Source organism: Notolepis coatsorum, assembly GCF_963971535.1.
Source record: "Notolepis coatsorum genome assembly, chromosome: 5".
Lineage (NCBI taxonomy): Eukaryota > Metazoa > Chordata > Actinopteri > Aulopiformes > Paralepididae > Notolepis > Notolepis coatsorum.
The window spans coordinates 105366535-105390676 of record NC_140169.1 but is presented as its reverse complement, the minus strand read 5'-3'; the positions used below and the strand labels follow the sequence as shown (position 1 = coordinate 105390676).

General features: G+C 45.6%; 1 protein-coding gene across 1 annotated transcript in view; it reads left to right on the top strand.

Annotated features, from left to right (window-relative positions):
• The window catches only part of cep128 (centrosomal protein 128), a 116140-nt gene that overhangs the window by 21678 nt on the left and 70320 nt on the right, over nucleotides 1–24142 (top strand). The window contains exons 11-12 of the mRNA XM_084314209.1: nucleotides 3182–3338; nucleotides 9998–10137. Coding sequence (XP_084170335.1) covers nucleotides 3182–3338; nucleotides 9998–10137 — 297 coding nt within the window. The remainder of the gene's footprint in view (nucleotides 1–3181; nucleotides 3339–9997; nucleotides 10138–24142) is intronic.

Below are 24142 nucleotides of genomic sequence, written 5' to 3'. Positions count from 1 at the left end.
TAGCTATGGATACAGTACTATAGTCATTTGACACTGTGTTTCTTCAGGTCAAGATGCAAAAAAGAAAAGAAATCCCATCCATACGTTCCCGTGTTATACCGTGGTGAATATAAGTATGGTTTTAGAACGGTCTTGCATAATTCATGAAATGCTGAGTTATAGCCCTACACGTCGATTACATTGTAGACGCTAGCGTTCCTCGGCTGAACCCGCTATTGTTCCGGATTCAAATCCACATTATAGTTATTATGTTCCATCATGAATGCATGAAAGGGGGGGGGGGGGGTCGTTTCTGATTATTCAATCGTCAGTAACGGCATTCGCATTGAACACTAAAAACGGTTATCAGCCCGATCGCTATGAAAGCATTGCAGGATCAAGCTAAAATGTATGTCAAATCACCCTTTCCTTTGGCCGGGAGTAATCCAAAAAGAATATTCCAATTTCTTGATCGCCATCTGGTAGATCCCCATTTGCCCGACAGCATAAACGACCATAACATACGGATCGGGCACAGTCGACGGGCTTCAATGTAACCAGCAGAACTGTGCGCCTCCCCGAGAAGAAAAAATGAAATCCGAGACCTGGGGTCATCCCACAGGATACAATGTTAGAAATGGTGCTCGATACCGCCGCCTGTTAGGATGCGGCCGGTACTGCACCTTTGGATTCCCACTATGCATTTTTCAGGCAAAACACAGCTCCCTGAGATTGAATAGGGTATTCAAATCGAAAAAAAGGAAAAACGACCCAGAAACGAGATTCTTCGTTTATGGCACTGAACGGTTGGGGCACAGAAACGAGAATTCTCGTTTTTGGCAATAAATGTGTAAAATGGAAAATAGTGCTTAGAAAAGTACTTGAAAGTCCTTGAATTTCATTCTGCAAGGTCTGTGTGAACTGTGAACCCTGCTATCAGTTCTTCTGGAGGCTCAGTGCTTGGCTGAAGGGCACTTGGATGAAACTGCTGAGGGTGGAGGAAAGTGCTTCTCATTGACTTTTCCTCTCTTCCGATTTTGGAGCCAAGCCTCTCATTTGAACCGATGACCTTCTGCTTGCAAACCCAGTTCTCTAAACTTTAAGCTACTACTGCCCCTTGTGCAATTCACAGAGACCTTTGGGCAATAATTCAATATTATAATGTATCATCATATCGTAACGGTTCAATAGATATTGTTTGATATCACGCATGACGATTACCACATCGTTCAATGCGATGAACAGCAATTTGATTATTTATCTTGTGATTTTTCCACAATATGTGGACAGATATTGGATATTGTGTTATAAAAATAAATCCAGGTGATCATTGTGATATGATGCCCTACTTTCCCTTTCCCAAGATGCAATAGAATAGTGAATTATCTTCTGTGTGGATTGTGCATCATTGCTAACTGACCAGATGATGCTGAATTTAATTTATTCTCAGAAATGCGCATGAAATAGCAGTAACTGAGAGAATTATGGCAAGAACATCCCAAAGCTTTTAACACCAGCTTAAATCAATAGGGAGGTGTAGTCTGACGTCACTGGTTGTTCCACCCGTATAGGGATTTATCATTGGGAAAATGGATTATCGGCTATTGTAACAATTCTGCCGCATGCACATTGGCAAGCTTTCCATTTTTGCACAAAATGAGTTCCCTTCTACCACTAACATTATTGTTTAAGCATTTTTGGTTGAGATAAAGGTAGTTATAAGGTTTTTAATTTGTCGTAAAAAAAGAACTACATTTACCAGTAGGCAGCCTGTTGTTAAGTAGGCAGCTGTCGCCTACCTCACGTCACGGCAAGCCGATACATAGCTAGCTAGCTAACGTTAACGTTAACCCGCTAAACGTACTAGACGTTAGCATTATGTCTACTGTCGTGAACCATTTTAAATCGGGGCATGTAGAGGAGTATCGGGAACCAGTCAAATGTGCAGGTCCTCTTCTCAGACCTGTGGGGCAAGCACTGCACACGCATCATGCCGGCTAGCTAGCTACACGTCACATACTTCATCATCATTCTTCATCAACGTTACAAGCTCAAAAACCTTATAACTACTACTACTGTCGTGTCCATAAGTTCCCTGGCAGAATACTTTGTTTGTGAGGACAAAAGTATACAAAGAGGACTCGAGAACCATTTTAAATCGCGGCATGTTAGAGGAGTTTCGGGAATGCCGGCTAGCAAGCTAGCTAGCTACTAACGTCATGTAAAAAACAATAACGTTATAAACTATAGACAATATGTACAACGAAACAATGATTTACATTAGTATTTACAGTGATTTAATATGCAGCGAAATAACGTTAGCTTTAGAGATAAATGGTTATGATAACTGGAGCACTAGTGTTGGGTGAAACAGATACTAGCCACAGATTCAGGGTCAGTTATTTCTCCATTGTACGAATTGTTAATCTTATGGAATGTGAGGGAAATCTGATCCTAGGTCTGTGACTACAGGCAGGAGGCTACGCTGTGGTGACGTCAGTCAGCAGCGCCAAATAGCAGTGTAGTTTCCCAGCGAACGAAAACATAAACGTTGTTATTTTGCTACCTTTACGATTAATTGCGAATATTTTCATGTTGAGCTATAGATTGTGGATAAATACGCACAGAAAGGTACACCATGCCAACGTTAATGCTTTATTTATCTAAAACGAGCCGATTTAGAAATGGTCAATGAGGAAATACATTAAAGGAAAACTCCAACATTTTGGGAAATTAGCTTATTTGCCATCTACCCTGGAGTTAGACAAGAAGATACATACCGGTACCTTTTTTATTCTCTGTGCATGCAGTAGGAGTAGGAAGACGTGCACCGTTAGCCTAGCTTAGCGTCAGTCACTGGAAGTAGGTTCCTCCATTAGCCTAGTTCCCAACGTCTTCCTACTCCTACTGCATGCACAGAGAAGAAAAAGGTATGTATCTTCTTGTCTAACTCCAGGGTAGATGGCAAATAAGCTAATTTCCCAAAATGTTGGAGTTTTCCAAGTGGAACAGAGGGTGGAACAGGAAACAACGAAAATGAAGTAACCACTACACCTCCTAGTGATACCAATATAGCAATAATATTAATATGAATAATATCTGTGTGTGGACTCTTGAGTCCATCAGATGCACTGAACCTACATGAGACCAGACGTCTGTGTGTGTGTGACACCACCACCTCACCCAGCGCTGTGGTCCGTAGGTGGAGGAACTGCACATGGAGCTCCTGAGGACGGGGAAGGAGAAGACGGAGCTGCAGAGGTCTCGCCTGGACCTCCAGAGAGAGATGTCCCAGCTCTCTGCCCAGCCCAGAGTCCTGCACACCGACAGGGAGGACACAGGAGGGGGACTGGGGTCAGGTATGGATTTAAAGGGGCAGTTCTCTCAAAATGATTAAACATATTTCCCCCCTCTTACACAAAGTGCTATATATCCATAGTGTGTTTTGCAGAGTTTTCGAGATATCTGACGTCACTCCAATACAATGGAGCTGAGTGACACTCGGTTTGTGCATCAAAGCACCAACAAAATACATTTGAAAAGCTGAACAGTAGTGTAGCTTACAATGTTTGTGTGAGCTTACACCCATACACAAACATTTTATGGCCTCATGAACTCAGTTCCTCATTCACTGTCTATGGATCAGCTCAAGATTATAAAATGTTTTTCATTTGTCCTTTATTTATGTGGGTTTGTCTCTTGAGATCAATAACTTTTTCAAGAGAGCCCTGTTAACACTTTTAGTGCCACCAGGTGGCGCCAGACTTAGTGCTGGAATGCCACCATCCACTTTAATGTTAACGTTAATATCGCCTAATCTATGTTTTAAATTATGGCTATGTGTCTAATCTGCCCGTCGCTTATCAAATAATCATTTTCCAGTCAGTGCTGTCAAGGCAGATTGTTTTTTTATCGCTTCATTTCCGTTTGAGAGCATTTTGAAAAGCACCCGTTTTGAGGTAAAAAAAAACAGCCCATTCTGGGCCATTCTGTGATAATCGTCTTTTACTGGAATATTCCAGAACGTTGATATTTGTCTGCCTATTTATGAATCGTTTTCAAATAAACGCTAGATGATCAATATTATACATACGCGCACGGCCATTCGAGGCGTGCGCTGATAATAGCTGCTTTCATTTCCTCGTCGATTTTACAGTGAAACCGCTGGAGCACATTTCACAAAACAGCTTATATCTTCATCAAAACGAGTCTGATTATCCTAACACTGATAACATAGATTCCTTACCTGACATCAGATGGTATCCAACTGGTATATTCCAATTCCTGATCACCATTCGAAAAAATCGATAAGTGTATAGATCTAACGTGTATACAGTAGAACTCATGATCCGCGGCGCTCAGAGGATCCATAATGAACTCTGGTAACCCCGGCTGCATCAGTGGACTGGAAAATGTGGAGTACAGGATTTTTTCCCCCATCCATTTTCATTGAGTCCATTCCAAAATTCCTGATGTCATCTGGGAGACGATAGGGGGTGCTTTTTTCCACATCTAATCGCCGGCGGCTCTTGGGTAGGCTAGGGTAGGCTTGCGTGATGCAATATGATTTCAGATCGCTAAAAAAAAAGAAAATTCCGAGAAATCTCGTGAGTGGCAATCAAAGTGTTAACAATAGACATATGCAAACACATTGGCCAGACAAGTACAGTTTAGACAAGTACAGTTTCGCGAGATCTTGATTTGATACCATCACCAACAATAGCTTGAGTTCTCCCTGAGAGATGATCATAAAACCAGTTAACAGAAAGCTCATCCGGTGCTATGGAAGATGAAACTGAAAAAATATGATTCTAGGTTTTTGACTAAGCAACATCATTTTGTTTTTGGACGATAATTATTCAAGTCACTGGAATCACCACCTTTATGTAAAGGAACAACTTGAACAGCTTTCCACATATTAGGGATTTGACCAGAGATAAATGTTAGATTGAAGACGTGAGCAAGTGGTGCAGCAATTATATGAGCACTAAGACGCAGGAGGCAAGGATCGAGATCCTCCTCACCCTTTAAGTTCTTTGTGTTTAAGCCTTTAAGTGCATCATAAACGTCAGTATAATTTTGAGATCTAAATGAAAATCTGTTGTTGGCGTGGTAAGAAGACTTTTCTGCTACAGAACTACTATAGTATAGTTTACTGACACCGTATCAGCAGGCAGTATGTCAGATAAATGGCCAGAGGATTTGAAGTGACGGTTACAAGCTCGTTTTCCAGTGGGGTCTGTGTTAGGATGAAGGATTTAACACTCTAATATAACTATCTCTCTCTCTCTCTCTCTCTCTCTCTCTCTCTCTCTCTCTCTCTCTCTGTTGTTGTTGCTATCTTTCATTTCTTCCCTGCTTGTTCGGTGCTATCTCCTGAGCAGTCAGGAAAATATGGCTCGTTTCCCCGGTAGGCCTTGAATGTAAGCAGGTGGACACAGGAAAACGGACAAATCTTTTCCAAAAGTAACACTATTTATTTGCAACAACTAATTTAAAGAACAAAAAGGAATGGAGAGCTGGGTGCTCCAGTCTCCATGGTTCAGGATATAAATAAAGTAAAGCGCATGGTCAAAAATAGAACAAAGAAAACATGGACAAACAGCAAAAATGGTCAAAATGGTGGAAATGGTGAGAGCACAAGGTGAACTCTTCATGTGAGACCATGTGACGAGAGACAGCTGCAGACTGCACTCTGAGCTGCTTTCATAGGGCGTGGTGCCTCGTCACCACCACACCTGTGTTGAATGCAAAAGCGGCCATTTTAGGTCATGTCCACACGTATCTGGATATTTTGCAAAACTGATATTTTCAGGCTCCGTTTAAAAAGAAATCCTCGTCCACACGACAGGGTAAAAAAAAAAACTCGATCCAGACATAAACGCAATAAATTGCTCCAACAAGCATGCTGGGCCAGTAGGTGGCGATACGCGATATCTAAAATACCATAGAACAACAGTCTGAGCATGCGTAGTGAGCTGTTTTTCATTGTCTGCAAAAATTTTAGTGACAGAAAATCAGAATAAGAGAACTTGTTGGTGGTGTGAAAATATGCAGACAAACATTAAATATCTTTGGAAGTGTTTGTGTTCAATTGTATCTGAATCAGGAGATCTCTGTCTAAATTGAAAGTGTATTAATTATCTCCTTTGGCTAGTGGTGCACATAACATAATATAGAAATACTGTAGTGTAGATGCGTTCGTTAGAGAACATTTATTTCGATGTCATAGCCTATGTTATTGAAATAAATGTTCTCTAATGAACGCATCTACACTACAGTAGTTCTATATTTCATATCGTTTCTCTATCTACTCCAGTGCTGTCTGACAGATTCGGCCATCAGACGCTGCTTGCGTGTAACGGAGATGTATCTGTTATTTAGTTAGGCCTACTGGACATTTTCGTTGACATAAGTAGATTTTTCGTTTTTGTTTATTTATTAAGTTAATATAAACCGTGTTTATAAAGTTTTTGAGGTTGTTAAATACACGCTTTTGATTTCTTTAAGTGGAGAGTGACGTTTTTTCCGCTGTCCGCGTATTTCCCGCTGGAGAGATACAATGTCAATGTTGAGATCACAATCTCCCGATTCCGAAACAAAATAAGGCGAGTCCTTATCACAAACTGTTCCAAACATATGTTTTGCTAAACATGTCTAATGTTGCGCCCGGCTTTAGTTAAAATTTCATTCTAGATTTAGTTAATAAGCGCCAGACAGAAGAGTTCGGCGTCTGCACCTGATGCTCTCTGATGTTCATGTTGTGGATAGTTGAGGATGTTGGCATCACGCGTGAGTGGTCCCAACTTAACATTATTAGTTGAATAGTTACTGTACAGGAATTACAGGAAACATTGGAATATATGCGAGTTACTGTACGTGAGTATAGCTCGCCCGTGGACACAGACATTCATACGCATTAACAGCTCCGTCTTTTAATACACACTTATATCATACAGTAATGTTAAATATGATATTGAAAGATGAAGTTACAAAGGAAAAAGGGGCTCAAAAGCACTTACTCTGACAATTCTACAGCGCACGTGGACCGTATTAAACTGACGTCAAATCGGAGCAAAAAAAGCTGAATCCGCTTCAAGAAGACTCACTACATTTACATTAGGTATAATAATTACAACAATTGCATTGTTACTGTTCACATGTGTGGTGCCGTCACAGTCATATATAAGTAAGGATACAGTTTGAATGACCTACTGAACTGGTGTGTCAGTCATTCCATACTATACACTGCTCGTCTGCCATTTCAGCACCATGGCGCTGTCCCTTCATGCGCTTCAAGCGCTACGTCATCGTTTATCTAGACCAGTGGTCACCAACCCGTCGATCTTGATCGACTGGTCGATCTTTGAGACATTCCCTGTAGATCTTTCCCTGAAAAAAATAAATGTAATTTTTTTTAATTTCTTTAATTTAATTTTTTTTTAATCTTTCCCTGAGAGTCCACATTGCAGTTATAAAAGTGATGCTGCATAAGAGGACTGCACTTAGCACTGACTGAGAAAGTACAGTTCTACTTTATAAAATGCTAATTGTAAATATGTTTGGCAATGTTAATTAATAGGAGAAGAAGGTCCACATTACAGTTCTACTTTTGTTTTGATGTGAAAAGTGATGCTGCATAAGATGACTGCACTTAGCACTGACTGAGAAAGTACACATTACAGTTCTATTTTATAAAATGCTAATTGTAAATATGTTTGTCAATGTTAATAATATGAGAAAGTCCACATTACAGTTCTACTTTTGTTTTGATGTGAAAAGTGATGCTGCATAAGATGACTGCACTTAGCACTGACTGAGAAAGTACACATTACAGTTCTACTTTATAAAATGCTAATTGTAAATATGTTTGTCAATGTTAATAATATGAGAAAGTCCACATTACAGTTCTGCTTTTGTTTTGATGTGAAAAGTGATGCTGCATAAGATGACTGCACTTAGCACTGATTGAGAAAGTACATATTACAGTTCTACTTTGACGTTTTAATGTTGGACCAAAGCATTGCATGTAATTAGAATACAGGCAAATAAAAGTAATTTAGTTTAAAGTACAATCTTGGCTGTCTTTTTCTCTCAATGCTTCAATAGGTAGATATTGCCTTCACCAAAAAAAAAGAAGTGATCTTTGGCTTAAAAAGGTTGGTGACCACTGATCTAGACTATGCGTTTACAGTGGCTACACGGATCCACTGAACCGATATTTTGGAAAATCTTCACTAATGCATTTTCGAAAATCTCCATTTATGTTTATGAAAACACCGTTTACGTGTGGATGAAAGGCCCAAGTTCAAGTTTCAAGTTTCTTTAATAGTTGTCATACAGAAGTACAGAATACTTTTATACAAAATGCTTCTTACTGTTACGCTCCAGAGACTGTGCTAGACAAGATAGTATGAAATAAAATAGTATAGCATTTAAAATAGAAGTAAAAAAAAGTCACAGTGTTCAGTATAGACATATGTACAAGGTTCGATGCAGAATAGAAGTAACTGAGTTACCATACAATATACAATATTCTATGCAATGTACTAATATACAATACTATATAGTGCAGAGCAGAAATGGGATGAGGTACAATTTAGGTACAATTTACAGTAAGGTGTACGAGTTGTAGTGCAAATCCTTTACCAATAAATATAAAGTGTAAAGTGTGTTTAGGTGATCTAAAGTGTGGAGAGTGGGTGCTGCAGTGTGTTGTTTGTTTAAGTGAGTGTGTGCGTGTGTGTGCTGTGTGCATTTGATGGTTGTTGCATAGTGTTTATTGTTCGTTGAGCAGCCTGATGGCCTGGGGATAGAAGCTTCTTCTGAGTCTTTCTGTGCTCGCCTTAAGACTCCGGTATCGCTTGCCTGACCGCAGCAGTTCAAAGAGGCAGTTGTTCGGGTGGCTGGAGTCCTTGATGATTCTCTTAGCCTTACCCCTGCACCGCTTGTTGTAAATGTTCTGGAGGGTGGGAAGCCCCCCTCCAATTGTGCGTTCGGCTGAACATGTCACTCTTTGTAGTCTGCTACGGTCTTGTGCAGTGCTATTCCCAAACCAGGAGGTGATGTTGCCAGTCAGGATGCTCTATTGTACATGAGTAGAAGTTCTTAAGGATCTTCTGACTGACTTGGAACTTCCTTAGGCGCCTGAGGAAGTAGAGGCGTTGTCGTGCCTTCTTCACAACACTGTCAATGTGTGTGGTCCATGTCAAGTCCTCGGATATGTGGGCTCCGAGGTACTTGAAACTGTTCACTCTCTCAACCGGTGCCCCGTCGATGCTGAGGGGGCTGTAGTCCTTGACCCCCGACCTCCTGAAGTCCACAATCATCTCTTTTGTTTTGCTGACGTTCAGGGAGAGGCAGTTCTGGAAGAAAATGGTGGAAAAGAAAATGTGCGTTTTGCAAAAGATCTGGATTTGTGTGGACATGGTCTTAATTACAAGGAAAAGAAGACGACAGAAAGAAACAGTGTGTCAATCACAGACCACCAATTAGTGACACCACACTTAACCACAATGTGAATATACACCACAGACAGTAAGTATCCCTCCACCATGTGAAAGTAATACATAACACTCTCTCTCATGCGCTCTCCCTCTTGCTCGTCCTCATCTTCCTGTGACTTTGCACCTCTCCTTCCACTACTAGCATCTCTCTCTCTCTCTCTCTCTCTCTCTCTCTCTCTCTCTCTCTCTGCCATACTCTCTCTCTCTCTCTCTCTCTCTCTCTCTCTCTCTCTGCCATAACAGAACACGAGGGCCCATGAGGACTTTATTGCGTGTAGTGTGAGTGGGCCCAAGGGGAAAGAATAAGCACTACTGGAACTCATCCAAACTGCATTATGCAAAAGGAAATACAAAATAAGTAAATTGTGTGCAGCATTAGTGTTGGTGGGAACAAGGTCACCCAGGTGGGCAGCTTAAGAGTTGAATATGGGCCATTAAAATGCACACCTGCCAATGAGTTGTGTGAAGAGTGTTGTTGTCTGTTTATTTTTGGTGTGTGTGTGTGTGTACAGGTCGGTCAGACCTGGAGAGGGAGGTGGCCGAGCTGCGAGCCCAGCTGCATAAAGCCTCAGTCCGCAGTGAGGTGGATGAACTGAGGCGAATGCTGGAGCACAAGGAGAGGGAGAGGGTCCAACTCTGCACTCGCGTCGAGGTGCGTGTGACAACGTGCTCGAGTGGATGCTAATGTTATTATGTATCTTGTGTTTTCCGATACTTGTGGGACCGACATGTCCCGTCACAATAGGATGGAAATTAGTTAGTATAATCTTTGGTTGGGTTGAGGTAGTTGTGAATTGCTTAGCTCTCGTTTAAAGTCTAACTGAAATAAGATGTAGATATTCTGGTTTTGAAGATTGTCGTGTTGCTAAAATACTGTATTCTATTGACTCAAGTCAAGTGTTCCTTTATTAATTCCAGTGGGGAAATTCAGGCATAGGGGGGAGGGGAGGACAGAAAAAGGATAATAGAAATAGAAACAATAATAATAATAATAATAATAATAATAATAATAATAATAATAATAATAATAATAATAATAATAATAATAATAATAATAATAATATATTATATAAATAATAATATGATATAAAAAATAATACATTTAGTTTGAGATGTGGACTGACTGATTGACTTGACTGACTGAATTAGTATCTCATAAAAAAGAGAGTCTTTTGACAAATCATCACAGTTCAGTGGGGGAGGTGCTTTGAAATGCAGGTGGGGATTTGAACAGGAATATTCTGGCAGCGGTGCGGCCGGGTAGCACAGCGGACTAAGCGTCTGCCTACCACCGCAAGAGACACTGGTATCGAATCCGGCTGTCAGCGGTACCTCCGGCTTGGTCGGTCGTCCATACTGATACAATTGGCAGTGTCAGCAGGTGGTAAGCCGGTGGGGTGTATCCTGGTCGTTGTAAACAGCGACTCCTACAGGTCGGTCAGGGCGCCTGCACAGCGAGGGAGGGAACTGGGTAGTGTGATCCTCCCACGCGTTACACCTCCCCAGTGAGAGTCCTCGCTGTCAGGTGAAAAGAAGCGGCTGGCTGTCTCCACATGTGTCAGAGGAAGCATGTGATAGACTTCAGGGCTCCCTAGACCGGCAAGTGGGGGGCAAATGCGCGCAACGACCAGGAAGTGGAGGGGGGAATTGGCATAACGACTAAATTGGGATGGGAGAAAAATACAGAAAAAAGGGAGGAGAAAAAGTAGATAAAAAAAAAATATTCTGGCAGTCATACGCAGGTAAACACGGCCCACGGAAAGAGCCCACAGCGGGAATCTAAATGTTAGCAAAGAAAATAAAATCTGTCTGTGAAGTGGCTTCAAATGTTAATACGGAATGTTTGTGGTCTGTGGTGACTTGGATTTACATTCTCTCTAACATGAGGATTTAACAAGCAAGTTCACTTGGATGGGGGGTGGACTCGTATGAAGATTGATAGAGGTAGGTACCCCTACGCTCTGCATCTTCTGGCCGCCTCAGACCTACTCCTATCCAAGCTCCGGGAGGGTCATCAAAGAGAAGTCGCCTATTCTCAGTCCTTGCCCCACAATGGTGGAATGAACTACCCACCCCAGTTAGGACAGCCGAATCACGTCCAATCTTTCGCCGTCGACTAAAGACGCACTTCTTCAACCATTATCTGAATTAAAAAAAAAAAAAAAAAAAAAAAAAAATCTAACCCTAACTAACCGTACTGTCATGCACTTGTCCTAATAAACTAACCTACACTGTAGCACTCAACACTTTGATGAACATTGTTGCTCAGCTGATAGAGTTGTGCCCTTCCTGATGGCTTGTCGTACAGAACTTGTAAGTCGCTTTGGATAAAAGCGTCAGCTAAATGACTAAATGTAAAATGTAAATGATAGAGAGAGAGAAATAGAAACGGAAAGAGAGTGCAAACTGAGTGATGTTGATATTTGTGTTTTTGAAAAAAATAATATACCATCTCACAATGTCACACAATTTGTGTGAAGTGTGTCTGAAGCGTGAAGGCGGAGCAAGTCTGTCTGATCAGAAGTCACACAAGACAGTCGTTTATCCGTCTCAGTGCCACCATCACTGGAATGAGAGACATAACACCTCCACCCACTTTACTAGGCAGGGTATTCAATGGGAGAGAAAAAAGAGTTAAAATAGTTGTGGTTTAAAGGAACACTCTAACATTTTGGGAAATGAGCTTATTTGCCATCTACCCTGGAGTTAGACAAGAAGATACATACCCTTTTCTTCTCTGTGCATGCATTAGGCTTAGGGAACAGCCGCACCGTTAGCCTAGCTTAGCGTCATTCACTGGAAGTAGGCTACACATTTAGCCTAGTTCCCAACAGTCATGAAATACACTCCAAATACAATAAAAATACAACTCAAACGTTCCTGTAAACATGTTGTGACCTGTGTATTTACCATGTGGTAGAAATAAAAAATAATTGTATTAGACATTTCCGTTTTCTAAGCAGATATACTATATATTTTGCCGAACCACTGCTGTCTGGGCGCAGTGATTTCACGCGACGCAGTGCTACTATCTAACGTCAAGGCCAGTGTTTACATTTTCGTTTTATTCAATGGATCCGAAGTGATTGAAGCTACTTGCTCTGAACATAGATTCCAACACACCAATGGAAATAATCAAGAACGTTTGCTCAGAGCATTTTGCACAAGACGACTATTATGAAAAAAATATGCGACCTAGTCAACCATGCGTAACAGCCAGCGGTCTTTTGAGTAGAATAGACCAAAGTAAAGTAGCTGCCTACGGTCCATACGTTATGGAATGGAAGTTATCGAAGCTATTCACTTACCAGTGGCAGAACCCTGCATCTTGCAGAAAGTTGTTGTCCTGTCTTGCTATGGTGAACCCTCCTCTTTCCACTGTGATTGGAAACACTTCCCCGGCAAAGCGGTGTAGTAAACTTGGAGGAGTGTCCTGGGACTTTGAGCGCCCCTGTTTTCCTCTTCACAAAACGCTTCTGTGACAGGACACTTCGCGATTCTCTCACGGACGCGATTCTTCAAACTTGAACTTGAAAAACTTGACGCAGGAGAATCCACACGGACCGTTTTTGCTAAATCGGAGCGCTGATTTGATCCATGGAGTCGTTCTTCCCCCTCCCTCTCTCTCCGAACAGAAGTCTCCTATTTCTCCAAGTCGTCTTGTGCAAAATGCTCTGAGCAAACGCACGCATTCTTGATTATTTCCATTGGTGTGTTGGAATCTATGTTCAGAGCAAGTAGCTTCAATCGCTTCGGATCCTTTGAATTAAACGAAAATGTAAAGACTGGCCTCGACGTTAGAAAGTAGCACTGTGTCGCGTGAAATCACTGCGCCCAGACAGCAGTGGTTCGGCAAAAAATAGTTCAGAGTATATCTGCTTAGAAAACGGAAATATCGAATTAAATTATTTTTTATTTCTCCACGTGGTAAATACACAGGTCACAACATGTTTACAATTTACAGGAACGTTTTGGAGTTGTATTTTGATTGTATTTGGAGTGTATTTCGTGACTGTTGGGAACTAGGCTAAATGTGTAACCTCTTTCCATTTTTATGCTGACGACACTCGGGTCTATCTCCCCATGAAACCCAACAATATAAACAATCTTGACAGTCTTCATTCCTGCCTAGACGACATCAAATGCTGGATGGCACACAATTTTCTACAGCTCAATCACTCAAAACGTGAAATCCTCCTTTTCGGCCCTCCAAACCAAACCAATGTCATTGCCAGCAGCTGGGTAACCTGTCTCCCCTAGTCAAGCCCTTTGTTAAAAACCTGGGCGTGCTCTTTGACCCCGAGTTTTCCTTCAATAGGCAGGTAAACTCGGTGGTGAAGGGGTGCTTTTTCCAGTTCCGGTCCATAGCCAAGATCAAGGCCATTCTCTCCCCCTCAGACCTGGAAAGAGTAATTCACGCCTTCATATCCTCACTGTTACAAAGGGTCAGATTAAACCGAATATATATATTTATTGCCTGAGATCCCATGTATAATATCTGCATATCGCTTGATATCCCCTGTATATTCCTTGTACAATATATACGGAATATCCCTTTACCTGGTAGCAGGACAGACCATAATATTCGTTCTCCTATTGGAAGCGACCCCTAGGCGCCACCGCCATACCCCCCTCGAGCTGACTTGAAAGCTACCGCCAGGACTTGCCCAAACATGCCCGCTTTCGCCCAAGGCTACGAGACAGTGAGCAGGCTGGCACCATCGTTTACCCCCCGCACATATAAATATAGCGCGGCGAATACAGAACCCCCCTTGCAGTTCCTTTCAGTTCGCCTTCAGTTCAGTCTGGTCCAGTTATCCAAGCAACGTCTCACCCACTACGCAACGTGGGCAGAGCAGGGCTCGCATCGCCCCAAGATAGTCTCGTGTTATCCTAATACGTCTGTTTGTCGTATCGTTCGCTATTCATTAGTAAACCTTCATTACGAGTCAAAGACCACGTGGAGTGAGTAATTGTGCGTCCACATAGAGCACTTATTGCCCGTGCTAATAGTATAGTAACGTCAAGTTTAACCGTGCATTACCGCACCGGAGGATTTACACCGGAGCAGCAGCACCACGGAGGACTTACACCCCGCCATCAGTGCCACTCTCCGGCAAGGATTATTATTCTTCATTCTTCACCAAGCTACTGGAAGCAGAGAACCGCCTACCCCACTGCTGTGGGATCCACGTGCCCGTGGAGACCATCACTCAAGCCCGTTTCTGTCGTACCAGAGACCCCACGGCTTCCACCTTCATCTGCGCGGAGCGCACCCTGGGATTACCAGGCTGCTTTCCCCGCTGACGCAGGGAGTAAATACACCGTCTCCAGGTGCATTGCTACAGCTCCGTGGACCATTGACATTCCTAGAGCATTGCCCCCCTCTGCTGGCTTACAACCGGTAGTACCCCCTTTTCCCAGAATAACCATAGAGATAATCCTTAATATTCACCATTTGATTTGCCTGCACATTCTATTTGCCTTATAAGCGCAATCTAAGCAAAGTATATTATGTAACAATATTCCCTTTGATGTAATAAATATTGTAAACAAGTATTTTGTGTGGAAAACCGTGTTATTGTGGGAGTGTTCTAATCTAATAATACTTATGTACAGTATTGGTCAGGAGTACGTAGACGGTAGTGATTTAATGATATCAGTACTTGATTAATACAGTCAGGGAATTGTACCCCTCAGTTACAATTGGTCCTTCGATAGCCGAGATAATAATTAGCGTAATATTAATATAATATTAATATTGACATGGCCGATGACGAACACTCCACAAACGGTTCTCCTAAGCTAGATCGCCCGCAGCGCAGACGACAGCCACCTCCCTATCTAGAGGCATACTCTGTCAGTCCAATACCTAGCTTTAAAGGGAAGTTAAACGCGGAAAAAGTAGAAAGTAAAATTATGTCTGACCTTAACAACCAGGCTACCCCGACCACAGAGGCCCGAGTGGGTGCTAATGTAACTGACCAAGCTCACGGTGGGGACCAGGAGGGAACTGACACGACTTTACCCCCAGACAATACCGAAGAAATAGCCCCCGATCAGCCCCGGGAGGAAGACAACCCTAGAGAGACGCGCACCCAGGAGACGGATCTCCTCGGTACGCAACAGGAGAACGGATCTCCAACCAGTACTGCCGGGAGCCGATCGCCCCGAACGGCGTCTTCCCCCAGCGAGGCGGACAAGATGCTGGCGCAAGCACTCATCGCCACCCTGGCAGCCTCCACCGAACGCGATCGACTTCAAGCGCAACAGACGTGCGAGCGCGAACATTACGCAGGTGAGCGAGAGCGCTTCCAGGCGCAACAAAGGAGCGAAGACGACCGAATAAGGCTGGAGACCAGACGCCTCCAGACAGAAGAGAACATCGAGAGAAGCCGCGCCGACGTCGCAAATGCACAGCTCCATGCCAGCGCCAATGCCCAGCGCGACGTCGCCAACGCACAGCGCGACGCTGCCCAGGCCAGTGCCAACGCGCAGCGCGACATCGCCAACGCCCAGCGCGAAGCCGCGCGCGACGCAGCCCATGCCCGGCGCGAGGCAGAGCGTGACCGGCTGCAGGCGGAGCTGATGGACAAACTGGTTGCCATGGCGACACCCCCTCACTCCGCACGAAGCTCTCAGAGGTCGTCAAGACATGGGTCTAGGACACATTCCCCTACCCGACGAAGCGACCCGGGACCCCGCCTACAGGAGGATCCTGTCCACGTCTCCGAACCCCCTCCCCAGCCGGTCCATACGAGACCTAGCAACCGGGTAACGGAACCGGACCACGCCGAGAGACTGAACAGACGACTCCAGGTCCTAGCAGAGGAAGAGGAGGAGGAAGAGGAGGGGTGTCAAGCCGACCAGCAGCAACGTGCTCTGGCCCAGGAGGCCCAGTACAGCCCCGACCAGCAGCAACGTACTCAGGACCAGGAGGTCCAGTACAGCCCAGAAGTCAGCCCCGAGGCCCTGCGCTACAAACCCCCGACTCAACTCACGGGTGAGTTTGACGCACCGTCAGCCCCGAGGAACAGCACCTGGGTACCCGACTTTCGGTACCCACCAAGTACCAGCCCAAGACGACACGCAAGAGGAGACTCGCCTAGGAGGCCTCTCCCCCAACGCTCACCGATGTGCCAGTCATCCATGACATCATACATCGCCACGCCGTCGTTTCCAGACTTCGCCTATGAGACTCGAGCACAGTACACGGAGCTCCGGATGTGCCTAGAGACAATGATGGTGGATGTCGCTGGTGAACGCCACAAGTATGCAATATTACTTAAGCACCTGAAAGTACCGCGAGCGCACAATATAGCGCTGGCCTATGCTACCTCTTCGACACCATACACAGCGGCCCTAGCGGCGCTGGACCAGAGATATGGACGTATATGGGATTACGTTATAGAAGAGATAAGGCATATTGACCGCTTACCCCCAGCCACAGACAATCGCTCACTAGACGACCTGTCAATCAAAGTGCAGTCCCTGGTGGGGATGCTGGGAGCGCAACGGGAGAAGGGCAGGCATGAGCTATACGCCAACTCTAACGTTGAGAGGATTTTGGAGAAGCTGCCACCCGCAAGACAGGAGCGCTTTCGGCGGCAGAGGGACTACCGCGACCCCGACGGCCCCGAGCCATCCCTCCTTGATCTGGCCGACTTCCTGGCGAGAGAGGTCAGCAGCTTACGACTGGACACCTTCGGGCGGAGCACGCCAAGCTCCAGAGAGGGACCCAGGAGAATAAATGATGGAAGAAGATCGGTGACTGTTATGCACCAAGCCGAAGCAGTACCGCAGCACTCCAACCACAACACCCCCTCGACGAAAGAGGACCAGTGGAAGATTGAGTGCCAGTACTGTGAGGGAGAACATCGGCTCCATCAGTGCGAAGACTTCAAGAAGCTGACCACGGATGACATGAGCCAGTGGGTCAAGGACCACCGCCGCTGCTTCCGCTGCGCGCGCAGCCACCTAGCAGCTGAGTGCCGCCTGAAGAAAAAGTGCAGCAGGTGCGGTGGCACCCACCTGGAGGTCCTGCACGACATCAACAAGCGTCAGCCAGGACAACCGAGTGGGCCCGTCGCGGTACTGTACCATGCCGAGGCGGTGGCACCAGAACCAAAGTTCCACCAGACCGCTCCCTTCTGTCCCGACTGCTACGGCAGACACTGGGAGTCAAGGTGCGACTCGTGCCACATAGAGTCTACGTCACCACCCACAGGAGTGCTCCACATTGACCAGCACAGCGAGACCCCCCGAGTGCTCCTCAAAGTGGTCAGAGTGCTCCTGAGCCACGGGGACAAAGTCATGGACACTTACGCCGTCCTTGATGACGGGTCAGATAAGACCCTTCTGCTCGCGTCCGCTGCGGCCCAGCTGGGACTGCGGGGGAGCGAGAACCAAATGACGATTCGGACAATAAGAAGAGATTTAAAGACAATAAAGGGCGAGAATGTCTCCTTCACTATCGCAGCAAGCGGGCAGCCAGAGCGACGGTATAGGATTACAAATGCTTTCACCAGCCAAGAAATAGGACTATCACAGTACACCTACCCCATCCCACAGCTGATGGATAAATACGTGCACCTGCGTCAACTACCTATCCCGCTCATAGACGGCGCGACCCCGACCCTGCTGATAGGCTCCGACCATGCAGACCTCATCGTCCCGATAGACCTGGTCCATACTGGAACCCGAGGCTGTCCTGCAGCAGTCGAGACCCGCCTAGGATGGACATTGCAAGGCCCCCTCGCTAAATCTCTCAACCGAACAGCAGCCACTAGCTGCCTCCACTCCAGAGCGACAGAAGAAGACACCGGCCTCTCCCCCGTACAGCAGAGGCTATTGACATTAAGCGAGAGGCCTGTGAGAGAACCGTGGGTACCAGAGGGAGTTCGGAACTCCACCCCCCTCAGCTGCGCTCCAGACGTAGCTGACCTCGAACCCAGCACCCCAAGCGACTCCTTGACGGGGCGGCCGGGACCGGCCCCTCCTCACACAGGGTACAGAGCGAACAAGAGAAACAGACGGAGGAGGAGAAAGCACAGCCAAGCCCAGATCAAAGCAGTCTCAGGCCCGCTTCCTCCTAAGCCCCCCTTCATCCCGTCCAGTCGTCATGACCATAGACCAGTCACCACCCCGAGCTGCGTGGCCGGCCGGCCGCGTAAGCAAAGTGACCACTGGTGCCGACGGAAAGGTCAGAGTGGCAGAAGTGCTCGGCCAAGGGCGGATCTACAACCGACCCGTGGCGAGGCTGATTGAGTCGCCAAGGTTCCCCGACTTGCCTAATGACGACCATGACCCCTGACTTTGTGAACTGCCCGACCCCTCACAGACATTGAGTAGTGGACAGTGCGGTTAATCTGTCCCTGCTTAGCTAATTAGGTGGGACTAATTAGGGGGCGGCTGTTACAAAGGGTCAGATTAAACCGAATATATATATTTATTGCCTGAGATCCCATGTATAATATCTGCATATCGCTTGATATCCCCTGTATATTCCTTGTACAATATATACGGAATATCCCTTTACCTGGTAGCAGGACAGACCATAATATTCGTTCTCCTATTGGAAGCGACCCCTAGGCGCCACCGCCATACCCCCCTCGAGCTGACTTGAAAGCTACCGCCAGGACTTGCCCAAACATGCCCGCTTTCGCCCAAGGCTACGAGACAGTGAGCAGGCTGGCACCATCGTTTACCCCCCGCACATATAAATATAGCGCGGCGAATACAGAACCCCCCTTGCAGTTCCTTTCAGTTCGCCTTCAGTTCAGTCTGGTCCAGTTATCCAAGCAACGTCTCACCCACTACGCAACGTGGGCAGAGCAGGGCTCGCATCGCCCCAAGATAGTCTCGTGTTATCCTAATACGTCTGTTTGTCGTATCGTTCGCTATTCATTAGTAAACCTTCATTACGAGTCAAAGACCACGTGGAGTGAGTAATTGTGCGTCCACATAGAGCACTTATTGCCCGTGCTAATAGTATAGTAACGTCAAGTTTAACCGTGCATTACCGCACCGGAGGATTTACACCGGAGCAGCAGCACCACGGAGGACTTACACCCCGCCATCAGTGCCACTCTCCGGCAAGGATTATTATTCTTCATTCTTCACCAAGCTACTGGAAGCAGAGAACCGCCTACCCCACTGCTGTGGGATCCACGTGCCCGTGGAGACCATCACTCAAGCCCGTTTCTGTCGTACCAGAGACCCCACGGCTTCCACCTTCATCTGCGCGGAGCGCACCCTGGGATTACCAGGCTGCTTTCCCCGCTGACGCAGGGAGTAAATACACCGTCTCCAGGTGCATTGCTACAGCTCCGTGGACCATTGACATTCCTAGAGCATTGCCCCCCTCTGCTGGCTTACAACCGGTAGTACCCCCTTTTCCCAGAATAACCATAGAGATAATCCTTAATATTCACCATTTGATTTGCCTGCACATTCTATTTGCCTTATAAGCGCAATCTAAGCAAAGTATATTATGTAACAATATTCCCTTTGATGTAATAAATATTGTAAACGAGTATTTTGTGTGGAAAACCGTGTTATTGTGGGAGTGTTCTAATCTAATAATACTTATGTACAGTATTGGTCAGGAGTACATAGACGATAGTGATTTAATGATATCAGTACTTGATTAATACAGTCAGGGAATTGTACCCCTCAGTTACACTCACGCTTAGACTACTGTAACTCCCTGTACCTGGGGCTAAATAAATCCACCATAGCCCGTCTACAACTCCCTCAAAACGCTGCCGCTAGACTGCTCAGGTACCCGGAAGAGAGCTCACATCACCCCTGTACTCGCCTCCCTCCACTGGCTCCCGGTGCGCTTTAGAATAGACTTCAAGGTCCTCTTAATGGTTTATAAAGCCCTAAATGGTAAAGCCCCTGCTTACCTAGCAGACCTCCTCACCCCCTATACCAACGCCAGGGCCCTCAGATCGGTTGATAAGGGTCTCCTAACCACTCGTAGGTCTAACTTCAAGTCTAGGGCGGGACGTGCTTTTGCGGTCGCAGCCCCTGACCTCTGGAACAGCATCCCATGTCCATCAAATCTGCCCCCTCCATCGAGTCTTTTAAATCAAAACTCAAAACCCACCTATATCGCCTGGCCTTCCCTGACTCTCTTTGACTCTTGCCGTACTTGTTGCTGTGTTGTTCTGTTTTTCCTTTGTCTATCCGTTGATTTTATTTAATTTTTCTGTTTATTTTATACTTTTCTTTGTACTTAGCTTAGCTATGTGAAGCACTTTGGTTGACAAGCGTCATGTTTAAACGTGCTATACAAATAAATTTGATTGATTGATTGATTGAGTGAATGACGCTAAGCTAGGCTAACGGTGCGGCTGTTCCCTAAGCCTAATGCATGCACAGAGACGAAAAGGGTATGTATCTTCTTGTCTAACTCCAGGGTAGATGGCAAATAAGCTAATTTCCCAAAATGTTAGTGTTCCTTCAAGTGTTGGCAAAATCTGTGATGTTTCTTTCACAGAGAATAGTTTCCCCCCACGCATCCCCTACTGCCGAGTATGGATTTAGAACAGAGGTGGGATGTTTTTGTGAGTGTTCGCTGTTGTCTCACACCCCCCGTGTTCAGAACAGATGTTTTGCAGTGTCTCAGTCTATGATGGCGAATGAACAGCAACTATGTCGACCGGAGAGAAGAGGAGAGGGTTGGAGAGGAGGGGAGGGGAGGGGGAGGGGAGGGGAGGGGAGGAGAGGAGAGGAGATGGGAGAGGAGATGGGAGAGGAGGGGAGGAGAGGGTGGGAGAGGAGAGGGTGGGAAATTAAGCTTGACTGCATTTTACAGCTGCACCTATTAATCCATTTGTGCAAATTCATTCATTTCAAATGACCTCAGCCATTTAATAAAATCAAACTTCAAAGCGATGCTCTTGTTCTCTTCTACTCTCTGCCTGGTTGGGTAGATGATCCAACTGACCTATCTCAAACCCTGCCATCCTGGTCCTCCAATCACAACTGTTGGTTCCTCTAGGTGCTTTTTGGGTAGACTGTGAATACTAAATAATCCCGGTTTGTAAAAACTGACCAGCTTCAACTAGTATGTTTTAAGATTTAGGACTCCTCTCTTCCTCTACCCTATTTCTCTCTCTCTCTCTCTCTCTCTCTCTCTCTCTCTCTCTCTCTCTCTCTCTCTCTCTCTCTCTCTCTCTCTCTCTCTCTCTCTCTCTCTCTCTCTCTCACTCTCACTCTCACCTATACCCTGCCCTCTCCCACTCTCTTTCTCTCTCACTCAATATCCTATCCTCTATTCTCTCTCTCTCTCTCTCCCACCCATCCCCTGCCCTTTCTCTCTCTATCTCGCTCTCTTTCTATAATAATTAATTTATTTTGTATAGCGCTTTTCAAAGACCCAAAGTCGCTGACAATAGGCAAAAAAAAGAAACAAAGAAACATGGAACCACAGGGAAACGTCAAACGGAGGACAATAAGAATACACAGGAACATAAAAACCACGAGTAACGGATAACAAATACGGGAGTGAGTAGGGGAGACAGTCGGGGGGAGAGTAAGGGAAAACCGAGGGGGGGGGGCAGGAGAGGAGAGAACGTGGGGCAGGGGGAAATGGTGGAAAGTTGGAGGAGGGTGGTTATGAGTAAGGAAGGTTGAATGCTTGGGAGAACAGGTAGGTTTTGAGTCTGGATTTGAAGGTGGAGAGTCTGATGGTCTGAGGGAGGGAGTTCCAGAGTCGGGGTGCAGCTCGTGAGAATGCCCGGTCACCAAAACTTTTGAGTTTGGATGACGGGACAGTGAGGGAAAGAGTGGAAGAGGACCGGAGGGAACGGGTGGGGCAGTAGGGGAGAAGGAGGTCAGTCAGGTAGGGGGGGGGGCAGGCTATGGAGGGCTTTGAAGTAGTGATGTGACGATTCATCGATTTGCATCGGTGCGCCGGCATAAACGTTCATGATGCGAGTGCACCGGTGGAATAAGTCTGCATCGGCTACAATTCAGGCTGAACTCGCGATGCATCTTGTTATAGCGTCTTTGCATCGGTCAAAACCGATGCATTCATATATTTTCCTCTCATCCACTTCTGTCAGCAGTGCACTGTGACTGCACACAGCAGATACTATTGCTTCGCTACTACAGAAGGCGAGAGCCGCGTCACAGTTATCAACAACAAACAGTGGAAGTCGAGGAGGAGACATGAATAGAATTGGCTAATGCTAGTAGCCTCTGGCTAACGCCAGTTAGCCGTTCAGCTAACGCTAAACTACAGTGTCTAACTAACTAACTAACGTGACTCTGCAACACTAGTTCCATTAGTGAGGAGGGGGGGGGGGGGGGGGGTATATTGAAGACGCTTGACAACAGGTTCAAAGATAACTGCACATTTATTGGCAATTCGTTTCCTTATACCTCCAGGTTCCAACTGTGTTGACAAAATGCAATCCTGCTCAGCTATGGAGCAACAGAACGCTCAAACGCGCTCTCTCTCTCTCTCTCTCTCTCTCTCTCTCTCTCTCTCTCTCTCTCTCTCTCTCTCTCTCTCTCTCTCTCTCTCTCTCTCTCTCTCTCTCTCCTCTCTCTCTCTCTCTCTCTCTCTCTCTCTCTGTTCAATGATTTAAAGTGGCCAAACGTTACAATATAAATACTAATTGGATAGTTGATGATAAACATTTAATTTCATTATCTGAAATATTATAAAATCATTAAGTCTGCTATAAGCCATTATCCCTTTGTGTGTGATTATTATTGTCTCACAGTAGTGTGTATACATTGTGTGTGTGTGTGTGTGTGTGTGTTTTTTAGCTAAAGTGGATAGAAAACACAGTACTATGCAAAAGTCTTCTTAGGCACCCAAGAGTTTTTATATAAATTGTCTTACAGTAGATTATTTTATTTTTAATAATAATATAAGCTGCATATAAGGAATACAACCAAATCCTGTCATACCATAAAATTGTATAATTATTTTGCATCGTGTTGAATCGCATCGTATCGCCCTGAATCGCATTATGTTGAATCAAATCGTATCGAATCGTATCGTATCTCAACAGGGGGTGAATCGTATCGCATCGCATCGCCCGGTGCTTCAAATGTATCGTTAATGTATCGTATCGTTGGCACCGTATCGAGATGCGCATCGCATCGGCCTCAGTGATGGAGATGCACATCACTACTTTGAAGGTGAGGAGTAGTGTTTTGAAGTTAATGCGTTCCTTGATCGGGAGCCAGTGGAGGGAGTGGAGGACAGGAGTGATGTGTTCGCGGGACCGGGTGTTAGTGAGGAGGCGGGCAGCCGAGTTTTGGACCATCTGCAGTTTATGGAGGGAGCGGGAGGTGATGCCAGTGAGGAGGGAGTTACAGTAGTTCAGGCGGGAGGAGATGAAGGTGTGGATGAGGGATTCAGCAGCAGGGGGGGGAGAGGCAGTGACGGATTTTGGCAATGTTGCAGAGGTGAAAATATGAAGTTTTGACAATGGAGCGGACATGGGGGTCAAATGAGAGGGTGGGGTCGAGGATGACACCGAGGTTGCGGACTAGGGGGGAGGGGGTGATGGTGGAGTCATTGATGGTGAGTGTGATGGGTCCGGATCTGGTGAGGGTGGTGTTGGTGCCGATGATGAAAAGTTCTGTCTTGTCGCTATTTAATTTGAGGAGGTTATGGGTCATCCAGG